The sequence below is a fragment of the Alligator mississippiensis genome, chromosome 1 (assembly GCF_030867095.1).
Source record: "Alligator mississippiensis isolate rAllMis1 chromosome 1, rAllMis1, whole genome shotgun sequence".
Taxonomy (NCBI): domain Eukaryota; kingdom Metazoa; phylum Chordata; order Crocodylia; family Alligatoridae; genus Alligator; species Alligator mississippiensis.
The window spans coordinates 387,065,096-387,083,965 of NC_081824.1; the positions used below are offsets into that span (position 1 = coordinate 387,065,096).

General features: G+C 42.3%; 1 protein-coding gene across 19 annotated transcripts in view; it reads left to right on the forward strand.

Annotated features, from left to right (window-relative positions):
* The window catches only part of MYCBP2 (MYC binding protein 2), a 289,476-nt gene extending 273,526 nt beyond the window's left edge, over positions 1-15,950 (forward strand). For all 19 annotated transcript variants that reach the window (XM_059712849.1, XM_059713661.1, XM_019488555.2 and 16 more), the window contains 8 exons: positions 1,436-1,568; positions 2,311-2,414; positions 4,674-4,862; positions 5,518-5,625; positions 7,000-7,209; positions 11,044-11,151; positions 11,340-11,505; positions 15,138-15,950. In XM_059712849.1, coding sequence (XP_059568832.1) covers positions 1,436-1,568; positions 2,311-2,414; positions 4,674-4,862; positions 5,518-5,625; positions 7,000-7,209; positions 11,044-11,151; positions 11,340-11,505; positions 15,138-15,253 — 1,134 coding nt within the window. In that variant the 3' untranslated portion in view covers positions 15,254-15,950. The remainder of the gene's footprint in view (positions 1-1,435; positions 1,569-2,310; positions 2,415-4,673; positions 4,863-5,517; positions 5,626-6,999; positions 7,210-11,043; positions 11,152-11,339; positions 11,506-15,137) is intronic.
* The last annotated feature ends 2,920 nt before the right edge of the window (positions 15,951-18,870 follow it).

The window sequence follows — 18,870 nt, forward strand, 5'->3', positions numbered from 1 at the left end:
TCATAGTTCTCTTCTGACTTGCATTTGTACAGTGCCTAGAATAAATGGTTCCCTAAACTCTGCCTTGCAAGAAATGTATTTAATTTAACGTTTTAAAAAAGTTTATGTTTCAGCTTCTCTCTTGACAGTTTCTTTTTCTGCCTCTGAAGAGAATGGCCCCATGGGGGGATTTTCAACCTTTACACTATATACCTTGGACTTGTCATCAATCTTAAGAGTTTCTTTATCTTAATGTTACTTTGGTCAGTTCACCCTGCTGGCCTGTCCTAGTCAGTTCAGTCCTGTATATCTGAGTTAGTCTCTATGGCCAATTTAGATTTCATATGGCCAAACTAGAGTTCCTTGTTTGTCTCTTTGTAGTCTCTTCTTTTCCTTTCTTCAGTACTTTTGGCAACAATCACTTTCTTTGTTTCTCAGGCTTGTAATCTGAGGTCATCTTTGACTCCTTTTTATTCTCTCCATTCACTTAAGAGTGTCAAGAAATCATGTTATACATATCTCACCATCATCAAAGGGGAAGTAGAAGTGCTCAGCAACTTTGAAAATGACTGCTTCAATTTAGCTGGTTGAGTAGAGGTGAAAGAAACTGCTTCAAATCTGAATTTTGAATCTTTTGCCTCATTTCATCCTTGAGTTGCTCAGTTGGAAAACAAAGTATTTTAAAAATAATTTTTTAAAGTTAATTCTTCTTTATTCTATGGGGGTATATATTTACTTCTTGATGTGAAGCTCTTTGCGCACGGATTCTCTGTTTTCACTGACCATATTGTCACGCTTAACATGTGCAATGATTTGTCAGTTTGTAATGCTACAAATTGTGAGTAGGGCCAACATGGAAAGGCATTTTTTGTAACACCAAAAGCAAAGGATAAATACTTTATATCCTGATATATCATTTAATTTCACATGTATTATAAACAAGCCATATATATATATATTTTCTGTGACTGGAGCTTACAAATCTACACAGACAATAAAGTTCTTTTTTTATTATATTACATGTCAGATCAATTTAAAAAGAGCCTTCTATAACAAAGAAAGGAAGAAGAGCAAACAATTTGCACGAATCCATTAAGAAACTTATCCATGTTTTTGGCAAACTTATTGTTCCTCAAAATTATTTCATTTGGCAGCATTTTTTGCAGTCTACAGTATTGTTGACGTTTTCCTTTTCTCTTTATTCATATCTCTGCTAATTAAATATAAATCTTCTATCCCTCTTTCCTTTACAGTTTGACCAGACCATCCCACTCATCTTACAAATTCCAGAATCCATATTTTGTTAAATTTGCAATACAAAATGTCTGTCATCTAGCCATCCTTGACAAAAATCCAGACTTGTAGATGAAACAAAAATAGTGTTTTTTTAAATTGCTTACTGCCTCCATTTTTTTTATAAGAACACTGTTTAATATCCATTTGCTTAAATGGGCAGGTATTCAAAGAAGAGGAAGAAGCTATCAAAGTTGATCTTCATGAAGGCTGTGGTAGGACCAAACTTTTCTGGCTAATGGCACTTGCAGACTCTAAAACTATGAAGGCCATGGTGGAGTTTAGAGAACAAACAGGTAAAATGCAGATGTTTTGGCTCATTTCTTTTTCAACTTGTTAATTTTTAAGATTTTCCAAAAGAGCACTTCTAAAAGGAGAACCTTTTTATTCTTTACATTTAATGCTTTATATCAGTTTTGTTTTTTTTTTAAGCGAAATATTGAATCCTGTCTTATGATACTGCCCTACTTAATTGCCTTGGTGATAGAATGTTGATGACACCTTGAAATACCAAGTAAATGCAGGCAAATAAGTGTTTTAACTGCCGTAACTATAGTCTAGGTAGTGACTGCATTAATCTCCACTATTGAAGTTGGGCCACTGGGCAGCCAGGCTCCCAAAGTTATTTCCTTTTTCAGCCAATGACTATCGTAATTTAAAATCCACCGACAGGTTCTGGGAACAGGGATTGGGACTCATGTTTCCTCCCTCCAAAAGGAATGCTCTCTTCACTGAACTTACAAAAGCAGGTTCCATCTTGCTTTTGTTGTCCTTATGTCTCCAAGAAAATCCCAGGAGAATAAATTTCTACTGCAGGTAACATCATACTTTGTTCTTGCAGTTTTAATTTCTACGTTTCCAAGGGGCCACCAGCATTTTGGAAGGTTTCACAGGAAACGTGCTGCCCACAAGCATGAGTCACATAATTCCCTGTATAGTTACATTATGCAGGCTATGTCATTTAATTGTTGGTTCTGTTGTTGGTGTATTTTTTATTAGGGGGGATTCTGAATTTTTGTTTGCTTTTTATGGGCCTAGGCAAACCTACAACCAGCAGTTCTGAAGCATGTCGTTTCTGTGGTTGTAGAAGTGGAACAGAATTATCAGCAGTAGGCAGCGTCTGTTCTGATGCAGACTGCCAGGTGTGTATACAAATCCAAAAACCAGCTTTGTCATGAAACTGAACTGTTAGGAATCACTAGTCTTCAACTAGCAATTCACAGTAAAAGTCAAAGGCTGTGGTGTCTAAATTTGTGGTGGTCAACCTCCACCTAGTGGCCAAGATCCAGTCTGCAGAGCTGTCATTTGGCCTATGGGGCTCCCCACAGGTCCAGAAATTTGGCAGTAGGAGAGTGGTGGCTGTGTTAATTGCCAAATTTCCAGACCCAAAGAGAGCCCTGTGGGCCAGATAACATGGCCCTGCCCCAGCATACAGGGTCAATCTGCAGCCAGATCCAGGCATACAGGATAGAGCTGGCATGTGGTGGAATTGGGTCAGTGAATGACCACGTGTGGGTGTTTTTCTTCAGCATCACACTCATGGACCAGCCCCACATGCCGACCCAGAGTAAGATCCAGTAAGAAGGTTGGGCACCACTGGTTTGAATCATTTCTTGGGAAGATTCCTTATTTATACCAGTGGTTCCTTTTAAATCAGTAAGTTCTATCATATGAGTAAGACTGAATAATATAGGCACAGAGTTTATAGGATTGAGCATCCAGTTCCTAAGTGTTTAGTTCTCTAGACTAAAAGTATCAGTTCTCAAATGAAATGTTAGTTAACCAGTTTACATCGGTAGCTGCTGAGAACATCTGTGTTAGTAATATTTGTAAGAAAATCTCACTTCTGAGTTCCAGTTTGACTGTTATAGCATTAAATGTTTACAGACTATGGGAAGTCTAGTATTTTTGAAATTTTGGTTAGATTAGTTTTCCATTGAAGGTTTGTTTCTGTACATAGTCTGATTATGATGCACTTGAGATTTGAGTCTTTTGAACAATAACCAATTAGGGCACACTTGTGCTTGGTATGTTCTTGTATCCTATACTGAGGGTACAAGGGGTAGAATGGGCTACATGCCACTTAGTGCCTTCTCACCACTTCTGGTTTCAAGATGTAGCTGTGCTGATTAACAGCAGGCTGACGCAGTGTCTTTTTATTTGGGGGTAATTGTATATCTCGGATAAATGTGCAGTCAGCAAGTCTTTTTCAAAAGACTTTAACATTTGCAGATGTTTCTAACGGATAAATACCAAGGATAAAACAGTGAATCTGATTATACAAAAGTTTTAATACAAGTGCAAAATACAGAGATAGTTTAAAGAATTTGAAAAGTATATTCTTTCTATTTCAAAGTCAAGTTTTACCAGTAAAAAAAACCCCTAAGATTTTAGACAGAAACGTGAGTAAGTTGATGATAAAGTCTCTTCAGCTGTATTTAATAATTTTCTCCATATTCTGGATTATTGTATAAAAAGCTCATAGGATCATAAGGAAGTAGGGTTGGAAGGGACCTCACAAGGTCATTTGGTCCAGTCTGCTGCTGAAGGCAGGAGCATCTTTGACTAAACCATCCCAGCCAAGTATCTGTCCAACCTGCTCCTGAAAATTTCTAGGGCTGGAAATGCCACAATTTTTCTAGGCAGCCTGTCCCAATACTTGACTACCCTTATAGTCAGAAAGTTCCTTCTGATCTCCAGCCCAAACTTCTTCTCTTGCAGCTTCAGTCCATTGTTCCTAATCCTGTTTCCTACAGCCACAGCAAAAAACCTGTCTTCATCCTCTCTATAATCACCTTCAAATATTTGAAGACTCTTATCAAATCCCACCTCAGTCCTATAATTCTTTGATCAGAATCCTTTTTCATTTTGACTCCCCACTTCAGGAAATGCACAATAAAAGCAAATTAAAATATTTGGTTTCATTTCAAGGTCATGCAACTTGAGAGATCACACCAGTGCAGTTGGGAATATATTAGAGGATAGTAACAAAAATTGCCTACTCCTTAGTTATGACTGCAATAAAGTAAAGATCCCACAAGAAGCAACACAAGAGATCTAGAGCAGGGGTGGCCAACTTGTGGCATGGGCAGCTGTGGCACACACCAGATCAAGAAAGGGACAAGCAACACAGTAGCAGATAAGACAGGCAGCAAAAAGCAAAGTAGAAGATGTGGTAGAGAGCACAGGAAAAGAAGCAAAAAGCAGAGGCGAAGATTGGATAAAGAATACTGAGCAGATGCAAAGCAGCAGATCGAGCAGGGGAAGTGGATCAGGGTGGCACTTAGGGAGGGTACAGGGATGGTTTGTGGCAGACCTGCCAAAAAAGTTGGTCACGACTGCACTAAAAAAAAATAATTGTGTTTAGGAAAAGGATTGATTATGTAATTCCTCTTTGACAGGAGTATGCCAAGATAGCTTGTAGCAAGACACATCCTTGTGGTCATCCATGTGGAGGTGTTAAGAATGAAGAACACTGTTTGCCTTGCCTGCATGGCTGTGATAAGAATGCTACAAGTCTGAAACAAGATGCTGATGATATGTGCATGATCTGTTTTACTGAAGCACTTTCAGCAGCACCAGCAATCCAGGTTTGCCTTTCTTACTTCAAATGGTAATCTGTTGCGGCAGTATTAAGTTTTTAAAAAATGTAAAATATAATTTGTAGGATTGCATTGGTGCACAAGTTACTTAATGCTTTCTTTGGGTTGAACAGCACTGCTCTATATTACTTGAGAATGCAGGTAGGGTTGACATTTGCTTTATTTTGAGCCCTTGTAACTGAAAAGCCAACTCAGAAACATTCTTAAAAGTTTCAAATCGCCACCTCTTTATTTCTGTACCACTTTATCATGGCTTCATTCAGTTAGTATTGAAGTTATTCCCATTTTCTTACCTGCAAAATACAGCATATTCCTTGAAATGCGTTTGCATATATCTTTAAAGGGTATATGTCTGTCTGATAATTTTACAGAAGTTAGTGTACTAACTAACTAACCATGGTCACTCTTGGTGATTTCATATGTCCACTTGTTAGCATCATGCAAAAGTTTCTGTTTTAGTTACTGTTTAATAGTCTTTATTTTCATTATTGTTTCTTTCTGTTACGATGCTAATAAGTGAATTTGCAGTGTCATCTATTATTATTTAAGCAAAAACTCAAATATAATGGTGTCTCATTACCTAATTATTGTAACTTGCATTTACAGTACTACTTATCATATACATCTTCCTTTTCTCTTAAAGCTGGACTGCAGTCATGTATTCCACTTGCAATGCTGTCAGCGAGTACTAGAAAACAGATGGCTTGGGCCAAGGATAACTTTTGGGTTTATGTCTTGTCCTATTTGCAAGGTAAACAGGTTCTGTATTTGCTATGTAGATGACAGAGTATTTATGATGGCTTTCCTTAATTATATTAGGTTGTTCTGTTTTGCACATAGTGGAAAGTGTTACGAATGTTTTACTTTTCTTGCATGCTCTACCTACAAACATAGTTTTCCTTGAAAACTGAAAGCAGCGCAGAAGTCCTTTCACTTACCTATGTATCTTAAGATCCATCAATTTGTAATAACCAGGGATCTGGGTTTTTCATTCATGATGGAAAAATGTGGTAAAACCCAGATTTTCTCATGTTAAGGAGAAAAACCTGGATTTTCTCGTTTAAAGGAGAAAACACAGGAAATGCTGGGTTTACCCTTGTAGACTGGGAGAGTTCCAACGTGCAAGGGGCTGGAGGGAGTAGGAGAGATGGTCAGACGGGGCGCCATGTGCATGTGTACATATACACGTGCACATGGCCACCATACATCCTGGAAAGCAGCTCCCGTAGGTAAGTCCAGTGGGAGGGTTGAGGGGGGGAAGAGGTCCCCATAGTGAGAGAGGGAGGGAGTTGGGCAGGGATGGGGCCCCAGGGGGGAAGGCAGCAGAGTGGGAAGCCCCGAACCCACAGCGGTCAGCTCAGCCTTGCCCCACGCACAAATTTGGGAGGCACGTGTTCCCCCATGCTCCTCCCCTCAGTGCACTCAGCAATGGGAAGCCAATCCCTCCCTCCCGGACAAGCCTCCCGTGGCTCCATTCTGCTCTGGCCTGGGCCCTGAAGCTGCACTGGGTCTGGGCCCCAAGCCTATGCAGTGCCCCAACTGGGCAGCACTCCCAGCCTCATCCTGGGTTGTACCATGGAAAAACAAGGATTTGGGGTTTATTAATCAGAGAATTTGCCATTTTTTTTAATCAGGGAATTTACAGTTTTTAAACGGAGAAAACCAGGATCCCTGGTAATAACCCAAGAGTTAGGCAGAAGATAGTCATTGTAAAAACGGAGTCTTCAAACCTCTAAAAGCTACATTTCTTTCACCTTAGCTTAAATTATCTATCCCTGGGGTAGTCTTCATAAGAAGACTAGAAGACTTTTAGCCTTTCAGTACCAGAAAAAAACAGAAATGAAGAAAAGAAGTGATTGAAGTCTGTTTGCTTTGATGTTCTGCGAAGTCATAACCTTAGTAAGAGAGAGAAATGGGAGCTGCAGTTAGTTGAACAAGTATAGTAGCTACTAGAGCTCCCCTTTCCTGAAGTATCTGTTCCATGTTCTTTTCTATTTTTGTACACCACTCAGTGACTCAAAGTCTGACTGGGGCTTTTGTACTTTCCTGTAATACAGATACTGTGATTATTATAATGAAGAGATGAGATGAGACCAAGTGTTTTATTGATTACTCTTTATTTCAGAACAAAATTAATCATATAGTATTAAAGGACTTGCTTGATCCAATCAAAGAACTCTATGAAGATGTAAGGAGGAAAGCTCTAATGAGGTTGGAATATGAAGGATTGCACAAGAGCGAGGCCATCACAACACCTGGTGTTAGATTTTATAATGACCCGGCTGGCTTTGCCATGAACAGATATGCTTATTATGTTTGCTACAAATGCAAAAAGGTACGACTCATAGTGCTTTATTAAAAGAAATGGATGTGCTGTTGACAAAGAGTTACTTCTTAAAATATCTGACATGCATTTGGTAGACTGTGTATTGATTTATAAAAGCAGGAAATGTCACTGTGTATTGAGGAAAAAAAAGCACTGAGCCAGAAAAGATGATCAGTCCTCGCCTTTTAAATTTCACAGTATAGATGGAGAGAGTGGTTTGGAACTCAAATTCTTCATATAAGCAGATAATGGTGCCTCTCAAAATGCAGCGAACTTACTGTGTTAGGAATCTCATCTTCACCTTACCCCACTTCCAGCCCACATTTTAAACAAGCTATCAGGTAACAGCTTTTAGGGCCATGTCAAGACGAGCGCAGCCATGTGGTATATCATGCCGCAGGCACATGTACAGCACCACATGCCACACATTCAGTTGTTCTCTGAGGTGCAAGGGAGCAGCACGGAGAGTTTGTTTTTTTTTTTTACCCCTGGGTATCCAGAAGTAAAAAACAAACAAACAAACAAAAAACCCCACAGGGAAAAAAAGTGGAGTGGCACATGTGGCAGTAACATGCGCTGCCAAAAGCCGGAGCCTGGCCAACCGGAGCCACACTCCGCTGCCAGCCAGGCTCCATGCAGCAGTATCGCCGCTGCTGCAACCATGGGAGGCCCCCAGGAGGCTGCTGGGGCCAACCCAGTGCTATCCCCAGCCTTCCCTACCCCACATAGAGTAACTTGCCACACCCTAGAGCACACATGGCATGGGCATTCCACGGGGACAACTAGCAGCGGTACAAGATGTGCCACGACTAGTTGTCCCTGAGGAACCAAAGGTCCATGCACAATGTTACCAGATTTGCCCATCACTTTGGGGTGTGCTCATTTATTAGGGGTACATTTCTGGGGTCTCTGTAATTCTGTCTGTGCTGCTTGTGTTACAGCTCCATATAGAAACACAAGTATCTCTCCCTTCTGCAAGTCCTCACCCCCCAGTGGAGCTATCTTGCAGGACTCGGTTTCAATGGGGCTAGGTTCCTCCAACCACCGAATCAGTCAGACACATATGCATGTACACACGCAGATTAACAGGACACGCCTGAGCTAGGCCGGGTTATTTAGCACTGACAGGCTAACACCCTCATATGCCGTGAACTCAGTTCATCAGGGCAACAATAAAATGCAGTCAGACACAACCACACAGGTTTAATAGAGCGCATCTAAGTCAGACTGGACTATTCAGCACTGATAGGCTGATACCCTCATGTGCCCTGAACTCAGTTCATCCCTTATTTCAGCAGAACAATAATAAATGCACACACGCACACACACACTTTCAGCTGATAACCTCATGTGCTTCAAAACTCAGTATGTCCCCAAACTCTTGTCACAATGGTCCTAGTAGTAACTCCCTTGATAAGCAGACCCCACTGTGGTTTTGGGCATTACAGAGATCTTTGGCATAGGTAAAAGAAGCATTGCTGCAGAGGAAATGGGGAGGTCAAGGGGAAGGAAGAGTATGTGAGGTTCAGAGAGAGTATAGCAACCAGCTTGACCATAAAAATTATTTATTGCCAAGTATATGAACTTATGATGATACCAGTATTAATAGCCATATAGAAGAGACAAATAAAACAGTTACAGTATTACATAGTTTCAGTTAGGTATTTGGGGAAGTCTAGTCTGGAGCTTGCAGACAGGCAGAGTTCTGAGCACGATTACTGGAGGGATTGTAGGCAGAAAAGGAGAGGAAGTGGTGCAGCTTTTGGATCCAAGCCCCGGAACAGAAACTTGAGCTTGGGTAGTGGTTTTTGTAGAGAACTAACAGTGGCTCAAGGGAGAACACTAGGTTTGTTTGTGGGTACACAATGGCTCATGTGCTGGATAATAGGAACTGATCACTCCTGACTATGGGTGGCATTACTCTGAGGGAGTGCACAATACAGACAGGCAGATTCAGTGTTTTGAGTACCAATAAAGGAGTCATTACTAGAATTGGTCTAATAACTGCTCAGCTGGATGTGTGTAGACATGGGTTGATTAGCATTTGGAGCAGGGATCCCCCATCATACAGTGCTCCCCTGCTTCTCTGGTCCCAGAATTCAGTGCTGTCCTTGCCTTGGACTCTCTGTTCTCCATACCGAATGCTAATGAAGGTGCATTCCTGTCCCAGCTGCCATTTAAATGAGTTGTCATGTGGTTCCATCTTGGATGCAAATGAGACCAGGGGAGTTGCTTTACTCTTATCACCCTTGATTGGAGGGTTTTAGATGAGTCTCCCACTGCATCTTCATTGTCTTTTGTAAGTCCTTCCTCTAATCAGTTCTTGTTCAGGCAGAGGTGGGGAGGAGGTGAGTCCTTTGTGAGTCAAACAGGCTGCGTACTGTACAAGGGTTCCCCAAGAAGACAGAGCTGAGAGGTAACAACATCTGGACACGGCCTAGGAGTTCTACGAGGCACCACTTCCTTCAGTTTTTGCCATTTGAATTTCACACTATTTCATGAAAATATTGCCACATGGATCTGTCCTTTCCCTATGTTTTAAGCCAGTTTGAAAGGGTGAACATCATGATTCTATTTTGAAAAAAATTTTTAAACCATGATGCCAAGTAATTTTTGGGCTACATTTTCTCCCCAGTGTATAAAGTAATTCTGAATTTAAAACAAGGCTTCAGAACATACTCAGTTCTGTGGAATAGCTTAAACATTCCCCATGCACAGAATGAAGTAGTTGCCCCACTCTTTCCACTGCCACTTAAGATATTTTGTTTAAATGTGGAATGGAAGAACATGAGAGGTACAGGAAATTTAACACCCCTCTGTACTGTAAGCCTACCAGTAATGGTGCAGTAACAACTCAGGGGGGAAGTATGAGCATTAATAAGACATATGGAAGATGGAAAGGGTAGGACTGTTTATTCTGATTTAACTTTTCAATTAGAGTCCAGAGGCCAGTGATAAGTGTCAGTGCCAAGAGACAAATTTTTTAGGGGTTATATTCTGGCTGCCAAATGCACCTGTATAGATAGTGAATTAAATGTTGCTTGAAAAGACCATAGATTTTTATAAGTGGGTAAATGCATTGTGTGCTTTTCCCGTAATCTGTTCATTAAGTTATTTCCACCTGTGCATCCTTCCCACTCCACCCCCTCCCAGTTAGTGAATTTTCCTTCTCTCAATTTCCTGCTGCTTTTAGACGTATGCCATTCTCTCCAGCTCACCTATCCCTACTTGGCCACCCACATCTCATTTCTCATTCCCCATTTGCTGCTTCCCCTCTTACAGATATTTTCACTTGCTTCTCTTTGCCCTGCTCCTTTCTTAACTTTGCCCCTTTGGAAATTCAGGCACAGCTCTCCGTTGATATAGAGTTACTTGGAGCAGCAGGAAGTAGTGTTCCCCTTACCCCCCAGATCTGTAGGAGTATCTGAAAACACTTAGTGTATAAGAAAACCCCTCAAAAGTTGGCAGACTGCCTTGAGGTGTGTTCATGCCCAACAGGCCCTTCAGTGAGTAAAACTAAAGAATGGGTTGCACCCACCAATCCAGCAGGAGTCTGACCATGGGAATGGATAAAACAGCTGTTCCTTACCTCCCACCACCATTTCAAACTCCACTCAGTAAGGTAGAGGTGGCACTTTACAACCTGTTGGAATAGGACTCTTCCTGCCCTTGAAGCTGTGCCCCATGCAGACAGGTGAGAAGAAAGATGCAAGAAGCTTCTCCACAGCCCCAATGCAACCTTCCTGTTCCAAGACAGAACAGGCAAAAATTGTTCCATAACTGATACATACAGAAAATGTAAACAACTTGTCTTCAACTTAGTCATTTCTGTGTCACATCTAGGCATATTTTGGTGGTGAAGCTCGCTGTGATGCTGAGGCTGGACAAGGAGATGATTATGATCCAAGGGAGCTTATTTGTGGTGCATGCTCTGATGTTTCAAGGGCTCAAGTAAGCCAACAATTTTTATATTTGTTTTTGTATAATTATGGGAGCTATACAGTGGTTATATTTCTTTGTAGTCAATATATTTAAGTGTTGTATAATTTTAATATGCTGTGTAATAAAAAAAAATACATAGCTTTAATTGTTACAGTTTGGTTCTGCCACAACAGCATTACTGTTTTCTTTCTATGCAGATGTGTCCCAAACATGGTACCGATTTCTTAGAGTACAAATGCCGCTACTGCTGCTCAGTTGCTGTGTTCTTTTGCTTTGGGACAACACATTTTTGCAATGCTTGCCATGATGATTTCCAAAGAATGACCAGCATCCCTAAAGAAGAACTTCCACATTGTCCTGCAGGTAAGGTTTTTTACAGGACAGTTTATTTTAATAGCCAACATTTCCTGAAAGTAATATTTGATTGACTTGTCTGTATTTCTAAAAATTAACAATTAAAATTAAAAATTATATCAGTAATGTAACATTTTAAGATAATTCATAGAATCATAGAAAATTAAGGTTGGAAGGGACCTCTGGAGGTCATCTAGTCCAACCCCCTGCTCAAAGCAGGACCACCCCCAACTAAATCATCCCAGCCAAAGCTTTGTCTACCTGGGTCTTGAAAACCTCCAAGGATGGAGCTTCCACCACCTCTCTGGGTAACCTGTTCCAGTGTTTTACTACCTTTGCTCCTTGTTCTATCATCTGCCACCACTGAGAACAGTCTAGCACCATCTTCTTTTGAACCTCCTTTTAGGTAGTTGAAGGCTGCTATTAAATCCCCTCTCAATCTCCTCTTCTCTGGACTAAATAAGCCCAGGTCCCTTAGCCTGTTCTCATAAGTCATGTGCCTGAACTCTCTCACTCTTTGTTGCCCTCTGCTGGACTCTCCAATTTGTCCACATCCTTTCTGTAGTGGGGGGCCTAATAAAACTGAACACAGTACTCCAGATGTGGCTTCACCAGGGCTGAATAGAGGAGAATAATCACCTTCCCTGACCTGCTGACAACACACCTACCAGCGGCCCAATATGACATTTGCCTTCTTGTTAAAAAAAAAAAAAAAGGCACACTGCTGGCAGATACTCAGCTGATTGTCCACTGTAACCCCCAGGTCCTTTTTTGCAGGGCTGCTGCCCAGCCAGTCAATCCCCAGCCTGTACCAGTGCATGGGGCTGTTCGGTCCTAAGTGCAGGACTTTGTACTTATCCTTGTTGAACCTTACAAGATTTCTTTTGACCCAATCCTCCAGTTTGTCTAGGTCACTCTGAAGCCTAGCCCTACTCTCCATTGTATCTACTACTCCCCCCAGCTTGATGTCACCTACAGACTTGTTGAGGGTGCACTCTGCCATTTTCCAAATCATTGATGAAGACAAAGACAGTGAACAAAACCAGCCCCAGGACCAACCTCTGGGGCACTCCACTTGATACCAGCTGCCAACTAGACATTGAGCCATTGATTACTACCCTCTAAGTTTTCTATCCACCTTGCATTCATCCAGCCCATACTTCCTTAGGTTGCCTGCAAAAATGTTGTGGGCGACCCATATTAAAAGCCTTACTAAAATCAAGGTTTATCACATCCACTGGCTTTCCTGCATCCACAGAGCCAGTCATCTCATCACAGAAGGCAGTCAGGTTGGTCAGGCATGACTTGCCCTTGGTGAATCCAGGCTAACTGTTTCTAATCACCTTCTTCTCCAAGTGCTTAAAAATGGACTCCTTGAGGATCTGCTCCATGATTTTTCCATGGGCTGAGGTGAGGCTGACTGGTCCGTAGTTCCCTGGGTCCTCTTTTTTTCCCTTTCTTAAATATGAGCGCTATATTTGCCCTTTTCCAATCATCTGGGACCTCTCTTGGTCGCCATGAGTTTTCAAAGATGATGGCCAGTGGCTCTACAATCTCATCAGCCAACTCCCTCAGCACCCTCAGGTGCATCCCATCTGGCCCTATGGACTTGTATATGTCCAGCTTTGCTAAATAGTCCCTAACATATTCTTTCACCACTGCTGGCTGCTCACCTCCTCCCCAAACTGTGCTGCCAGGTGCAGTAGTCTGGGAGCTGACCTTGCCTGTGAAGACTGAAGCAAAAAAGGCATTGAGTATTTGAGCCTTTTCTGCAACCTCTGTCACAAGATTGCCTCCCATATTCAGTAATGGACCCACACTTTCCCTGATCCTCCTCTTGCTTATTGACATACTTGTAGAACCCCTTCTTGTTACTCTTCACATCTCTTGCTAGCTAGAACTCCAATTGCGCTTTGGCCTTCCTGACTTCATTCTTGCGTGCCCAAGCAATATTCTTGCACTCCTCCCTAGTTATTTATTGAAGTTTCCACTTCTTATAAGCTTCCTTTTTGTAATTTGGTTTACTGAAGAGTTCCTTGCTAAGCCAAGCTGGTCTTCTGCCATACTTGCTAGTCTTCCTGCACATCAGGATGGTTTGTTCCTCTACTCTCAGTAAGACTTTTTTAACATAGCTCTTCTAAACTTCTCTTCCCCGCAGACTGGCTTCTCAGGGAATCCTGTCTAGGAGTTCCCCGAGTGAGTTGAAGTCTGCTTTTCTGAAGTCCAGGGTTCTTACTTTTCTGCTCTCCATCCTTCCTTTCCTCAGGATCCTGAACTCGGTCATCTTGTGGTCACTGCTGCCCAAGTTGCCATCCACTACGTTCCCCACCAATTCTTTCCTGTTTATGAGCAGTAGCTCAAGAAGAGCACGGCCCTTATTGGGCTGCTCCAGCACTTGCACCAGGAAGTTGTCCCTAACACTATCCAAAAACATCCTGGATTGCCTGTGCACTGCTGTGTTGCCCTCCCAGCAGATGTCAGGGAGATTGAACTCTCCCATGAGAACCAGGGCTTGTGATCAGGAAATTTCCATTAGCTGTTTAAAGAAAGCCTCATCTACCACTTCTTCCTGGTCTGGTGGTTTATAGCAGACACCCGCTACAACATCACCCTTGCTGCTTTCCCCTCTAACCTTAACCAAGAAACTTTCAACAGGTCTTTCTCTAGTTTCATACTGGAGCTCTGAGCAATCATGTGGCTCTTTTACATAGTACAACTCCTCCACGTATTCTTCCTTGCCTGTCCTTCCTGAACAGTTTGTATCCATCCATGATAGTGCTCCAGTTATGTGAGCTATCCCACCAGTCTCTATTCCAGTCACATCATAGTTCCATGACTGTGCAATGACTTCCAATTCTTCCTGCATTTTTTAACCTTGTAATATTAATTGAGCTTTCCAAAATGAGCAGTGCTGTTGTCACAGTAAGATCAATATTATCATTGGTAAGGGGGTTGAATTACAAATTGCCTCCATGCATTCACCCACTTTGAGTTGCATGTTCTGTCACACAAAAATTATAATAATTAAAATTGCCACAAGTCAGGATTTACCCTGACTTATGCACTCTGCAGCTTTAAACAAAAGCATTTGGAACTGTTGAACCCCAACTTCCACTTACCAAGTGTGTATGTTGCTCTGTGTAAAAGTTCTTCTTGTTGCACGTTAAGCTGTAACATTTCATAGTATTAATGTCCTGTTTGATAGAAACGTTTTCTTCTTTACAAAGTTATTGTCAGTTAATTTTCCTGAATTAATTTGATTCACTGTATTTGCATAGCAATCTATAGTCTGTTTTTTCATGTGTTTTCTTTGAAATGTGATCCTTAACGCAATGTTGTCTTTTAAGACCCAACAGTTCTGTTTTTTGCTGGACCTCATCTAACTGTTCATACTTTTTTTCCATTTCATTAAAAGATTTTTATTTTTCATTGGCTACTTGAAGCCTGTTACCTACTTGTTTAAATTCTGAATCCATTTTTACGGGTGTCATAACATCCAGCTAAGCAAAATGATTTCTCCATTTAATATTATGCTTTTTCAGATAGGCCTGCTGCTTTTTTTTGCATCTCATCGCAAGTTTTGCAAGTGCATTTATCTTCCTCTTCCTTTTTTTCCCCCTCCTTGTTTAAACTGGTTGCAGGTCCCAAAGGCAAACAGCTTGAAGGAACAGAATGTCCACTTCATGTTGTTCATCCTCCCACTGGTGAAGAATTTGCTCTAGGTTGTGGGGTTTGCAGAAATGCTCACACTTTTTAAATTAGTAATTTTTAACCAGAGCAAAACCATTGATGTCATCCCACAAGTGTCCTGAGCGTAAACCCCAGTTGGGATGAGGATGGGACCATTTCCTAAACCGGGTAAAAGGAACAATTTACAGTGCAAGAAGGATGCCAAATACTGTGTACATAACACTTGCTGTGAGAAAAATGACATTTTTTTTGAACCAAGACATCAAACTTGTGAGGTGTTTGCATGTGGCCATTACAGTCATCGGCTATGAAGCGTTGGACATTTACAAATAAATACTTGCTATTAAAGGATCTCTGTGTCTGTGGACTATGAATGATGCTGGCTTTCAGATGAAGAAAGAAAAGAATATTGATTATTGTATACTGACTTTTTGTAATCCTGTACAATTGTAACTGCATCACAGGTGAGGGTGGAAAAGAGGAATATTCTGGTTTCTTTCCTAGACTGTTATAAAAAAAAAAATTGTGTTAGAAAGGCATAAATATAACAAGTATCACGCTGTATATAAAGGTATCAATGTTTGTCCTGTATAAGAATTACTAAATTACAACAGCAGTTTCATTTAAACTTCTGGGTAATGTTTGAGCCTGAAATTTTAATGAAGTGCAATACTGAGTGTGCCTCATATCTTGCAGCTGTAAACATAATGGAATGTACATGTCAATAAAGCCACTGTACATTTTTATACAGTGTGAAAGTCTAATGAATGTGTGAGACCTTATCTATCTTTGAGTATCGTCTGTAGATTCCCCCCCTACCATTGTGTTCTTGCCATGCCCATAATTGTTTGGTCAGCCATGTCCATTGGGGTTGCACATTGTTTCCTGGGTGTCCTTACAGATTTGCTTTTTGAATACAATGCCAACAACCTTTTTCCTTTCTCAGAAACTTAGCAGAAAATCAGAAGTTACAAAGGCCTGCAGTAATTTATCCTTTCACAAATTCACAGAAGTTTAGGGCTGGAAGGGACCTCATGAGATCATAGGGTCCAGCTCCCCTGCTCTGTCCAGGAAAGACTGCTGGGGTCAACCCCAGCAAGGTATGCATCTAGTCTCCTTTTCAAGATCTCCAGGGTAGATGCCTGCACCACCCCCGCTGGAAGTAAATTCCAGAGTCTGGTCACACAAACCATGAAGAAGTTTTTCCTTATATGCAGTCTGAAACCTTCTTCTAGGAGTTATGACTGTTAGTGCTGGTTTTCCCCTGGGGTGCTTTGGTGAATAGTTGTTTGCCTAGCCCCTGATGCTCACTACTGATATATTTATAAGCTGCCACCAAGTCCCCCTGAAGTCTTCTCTTTTTTCTAGGCTGAACAGTATCATGTGTGTCAGTCTTTCCTCATATGGCTTGCTCTTCAGGCTTCTAATCATATGAATGGCTCTTCTCTCAAGCTTTTCGACATCCTTCTTGAAGTGTGGTGCCCAGAACTGGACACAGTTCTCCAGCTGCAGTCTCACCAATGCCAAGTAGAGCAGGAGAATAACTTCCTTAGTTCTGCTAGAGATGCATCTGTTTCTGAATCCTTTGCAACAGAAAAACTGCTTTATTATTTTTCCATAGTCAAAAACGAGTTTAAGCCAAGAGCTGGCATTTTCTGATAAGTTCCTGGAATCTAAAAAAGGTTGAGAACCAACGATCTAAGAGAAAATAAGTGATATTGGAAGGCTGCCTAATGCAGATAGTCATAACAGGATACAGTTGCTGGATACAGAAATAACATGTCTTTTTTTTTTTTTAAAAGAAGCTAGCTAAAAATCTGTTCCAGTGGTTTAAAAAGTCTGTTGGCTCAGAAGATTAATACGTTTGCAAAACAGATGTTATTTCTTTGACGGCAACTTTTTGTAAATTCATGTCAAATTCTCTGAATAGCAGTTGCCAAAAACTTAAAATTTAGAAAAGCTAAAATATTTTGTGTAATTTAGATGTGTGTTGATTTTTCCCAGTTCATGTGGAAAAATACAATTTTCAGGTTCACATGGCATGGGGTTTTTTTGTAATATTTTTGGTTTGGTGACAAAACTATCTTGGAATCATAGGAAAGAAGGGCTGGAAGGTACCTCACAAAGGTCATCTAGTCATCATGTCTCAGTCATCTGGTGCAAGCACCTACACTGGATTCATTCAAAAGGCGTTTGGATGCATATCTTGCTGGGATCATTTGACCCCATCTGACTCCCTGCCTAAGGCAGGGGGCCTGGACTCATATCTCACAAGGTCCCTTCCAGCCCCTAATGTCTATGAAGTCTGTACAGCTCTGCTAATGAGCTCTAGAGTTAGCTTGAACTGTTACATAGAGACATACCATACATTTCACAAATTATTTTTCTTGGGTTAATTCTGGAGTTCTAGGTATACTTGTTATATATTATTATAGGAGGAAGTATAGGCAAACAAATGCAGGTATATAATTATCGTATATAGTTATCGTAGTTTCCATTCCAATTTATCCCTGGATGCGGTTGTACTCTTCAAAGTTGTGGAGCCTGTGTCTAGCTCCGCCTGGCCTATCGGGGTGTTGCCCCTCCCCTCAACTCGCCTGCCACGACTTGGATGTAATCAATTACCTTTAGAGGGGTCTACAGTGGAGATCTTTATCCTGGGTGGGGCCTCCCGATAGATGGTGTTACTCAGTTGCGTGACGCGGTAGTCCACGGGGCTCCGCCTCCCCTACACCCCATCCACACGCCAACCGCTGGGTGATGCGTTCCAGATGTTTCCAGGCCCTGTATGATGGCCTCATACCGGGTCCCCGGTTCCCGGTCGTTCTCCCTCCTGCTGGGAGTGATTCCTCCTTCCTCCCTACTTACAGAAAATACTCCTCCAAATCAGGAGGAGCTGGTGGGTGCTCCCCCTGTTTCCAGCTCCCTCCTGGAGCCTCCGCTGTCTCCCCTCTCCTACCGGCAGCAGAGCGCTCCCCTGCCTCCTGAGCGTCAGCCGCTTCAGGATACTGAGAGAGTGCCTCGGCTTGCACTCTCTGACCGCCTTTCACTCTGCTGTTCGCGAAAGGCGTACAGCTCTTAGATAAGCTGCCTGCTTGAGACCCGCAGGCTGGGTCCTCTCCGTTCTGTGCGAGAGCCCGCAGCACGGGCTGCCCGCCCGTACTCTCTCTCCCTGGCTCCCCCTCTCTCCCTGTCCTGCCGGCGTTTTTAAACCTTCCCGCCGCGGCCACTACGGCCGCGGGGATTGGCTCAGCTGTTTGCTGCGCCAGGAACAGCTGTTGCCAGAACCAGCGTAATGGCGGTTTGCGCGGCTGCAGCCGCGGATGCAGCTCCTCTTCCTGCTGCTCTTCAGCCGGTACGTATGCCTCTCTGGGGGCTTGCTCTCGGGGTCTGGGGTCCTCCCTTCTCTCCCTCACTAGCCTGTGGGGGCACTTCGCCGCCACAGACCTCCCCCCTTAAGTTGCCTTGTGGCGGCTGATTTTCTCTCGTCACGGCATGTCACCTGCTCCTCCCTATGGATGTGGCCTGCACCTTCCTCTGCGTCGTCTGCGCCTCCCCACCTGGACAAGAAGTCAGCCACAAAGTTATCTTGGCCCGGACGGTGTATCACCGTGAATTTGAATGGCTGTAAAGCCAAAGCCCAACGGGTGATCCTGGTGTTCATGCTCTGTTTCTGTGTTAACC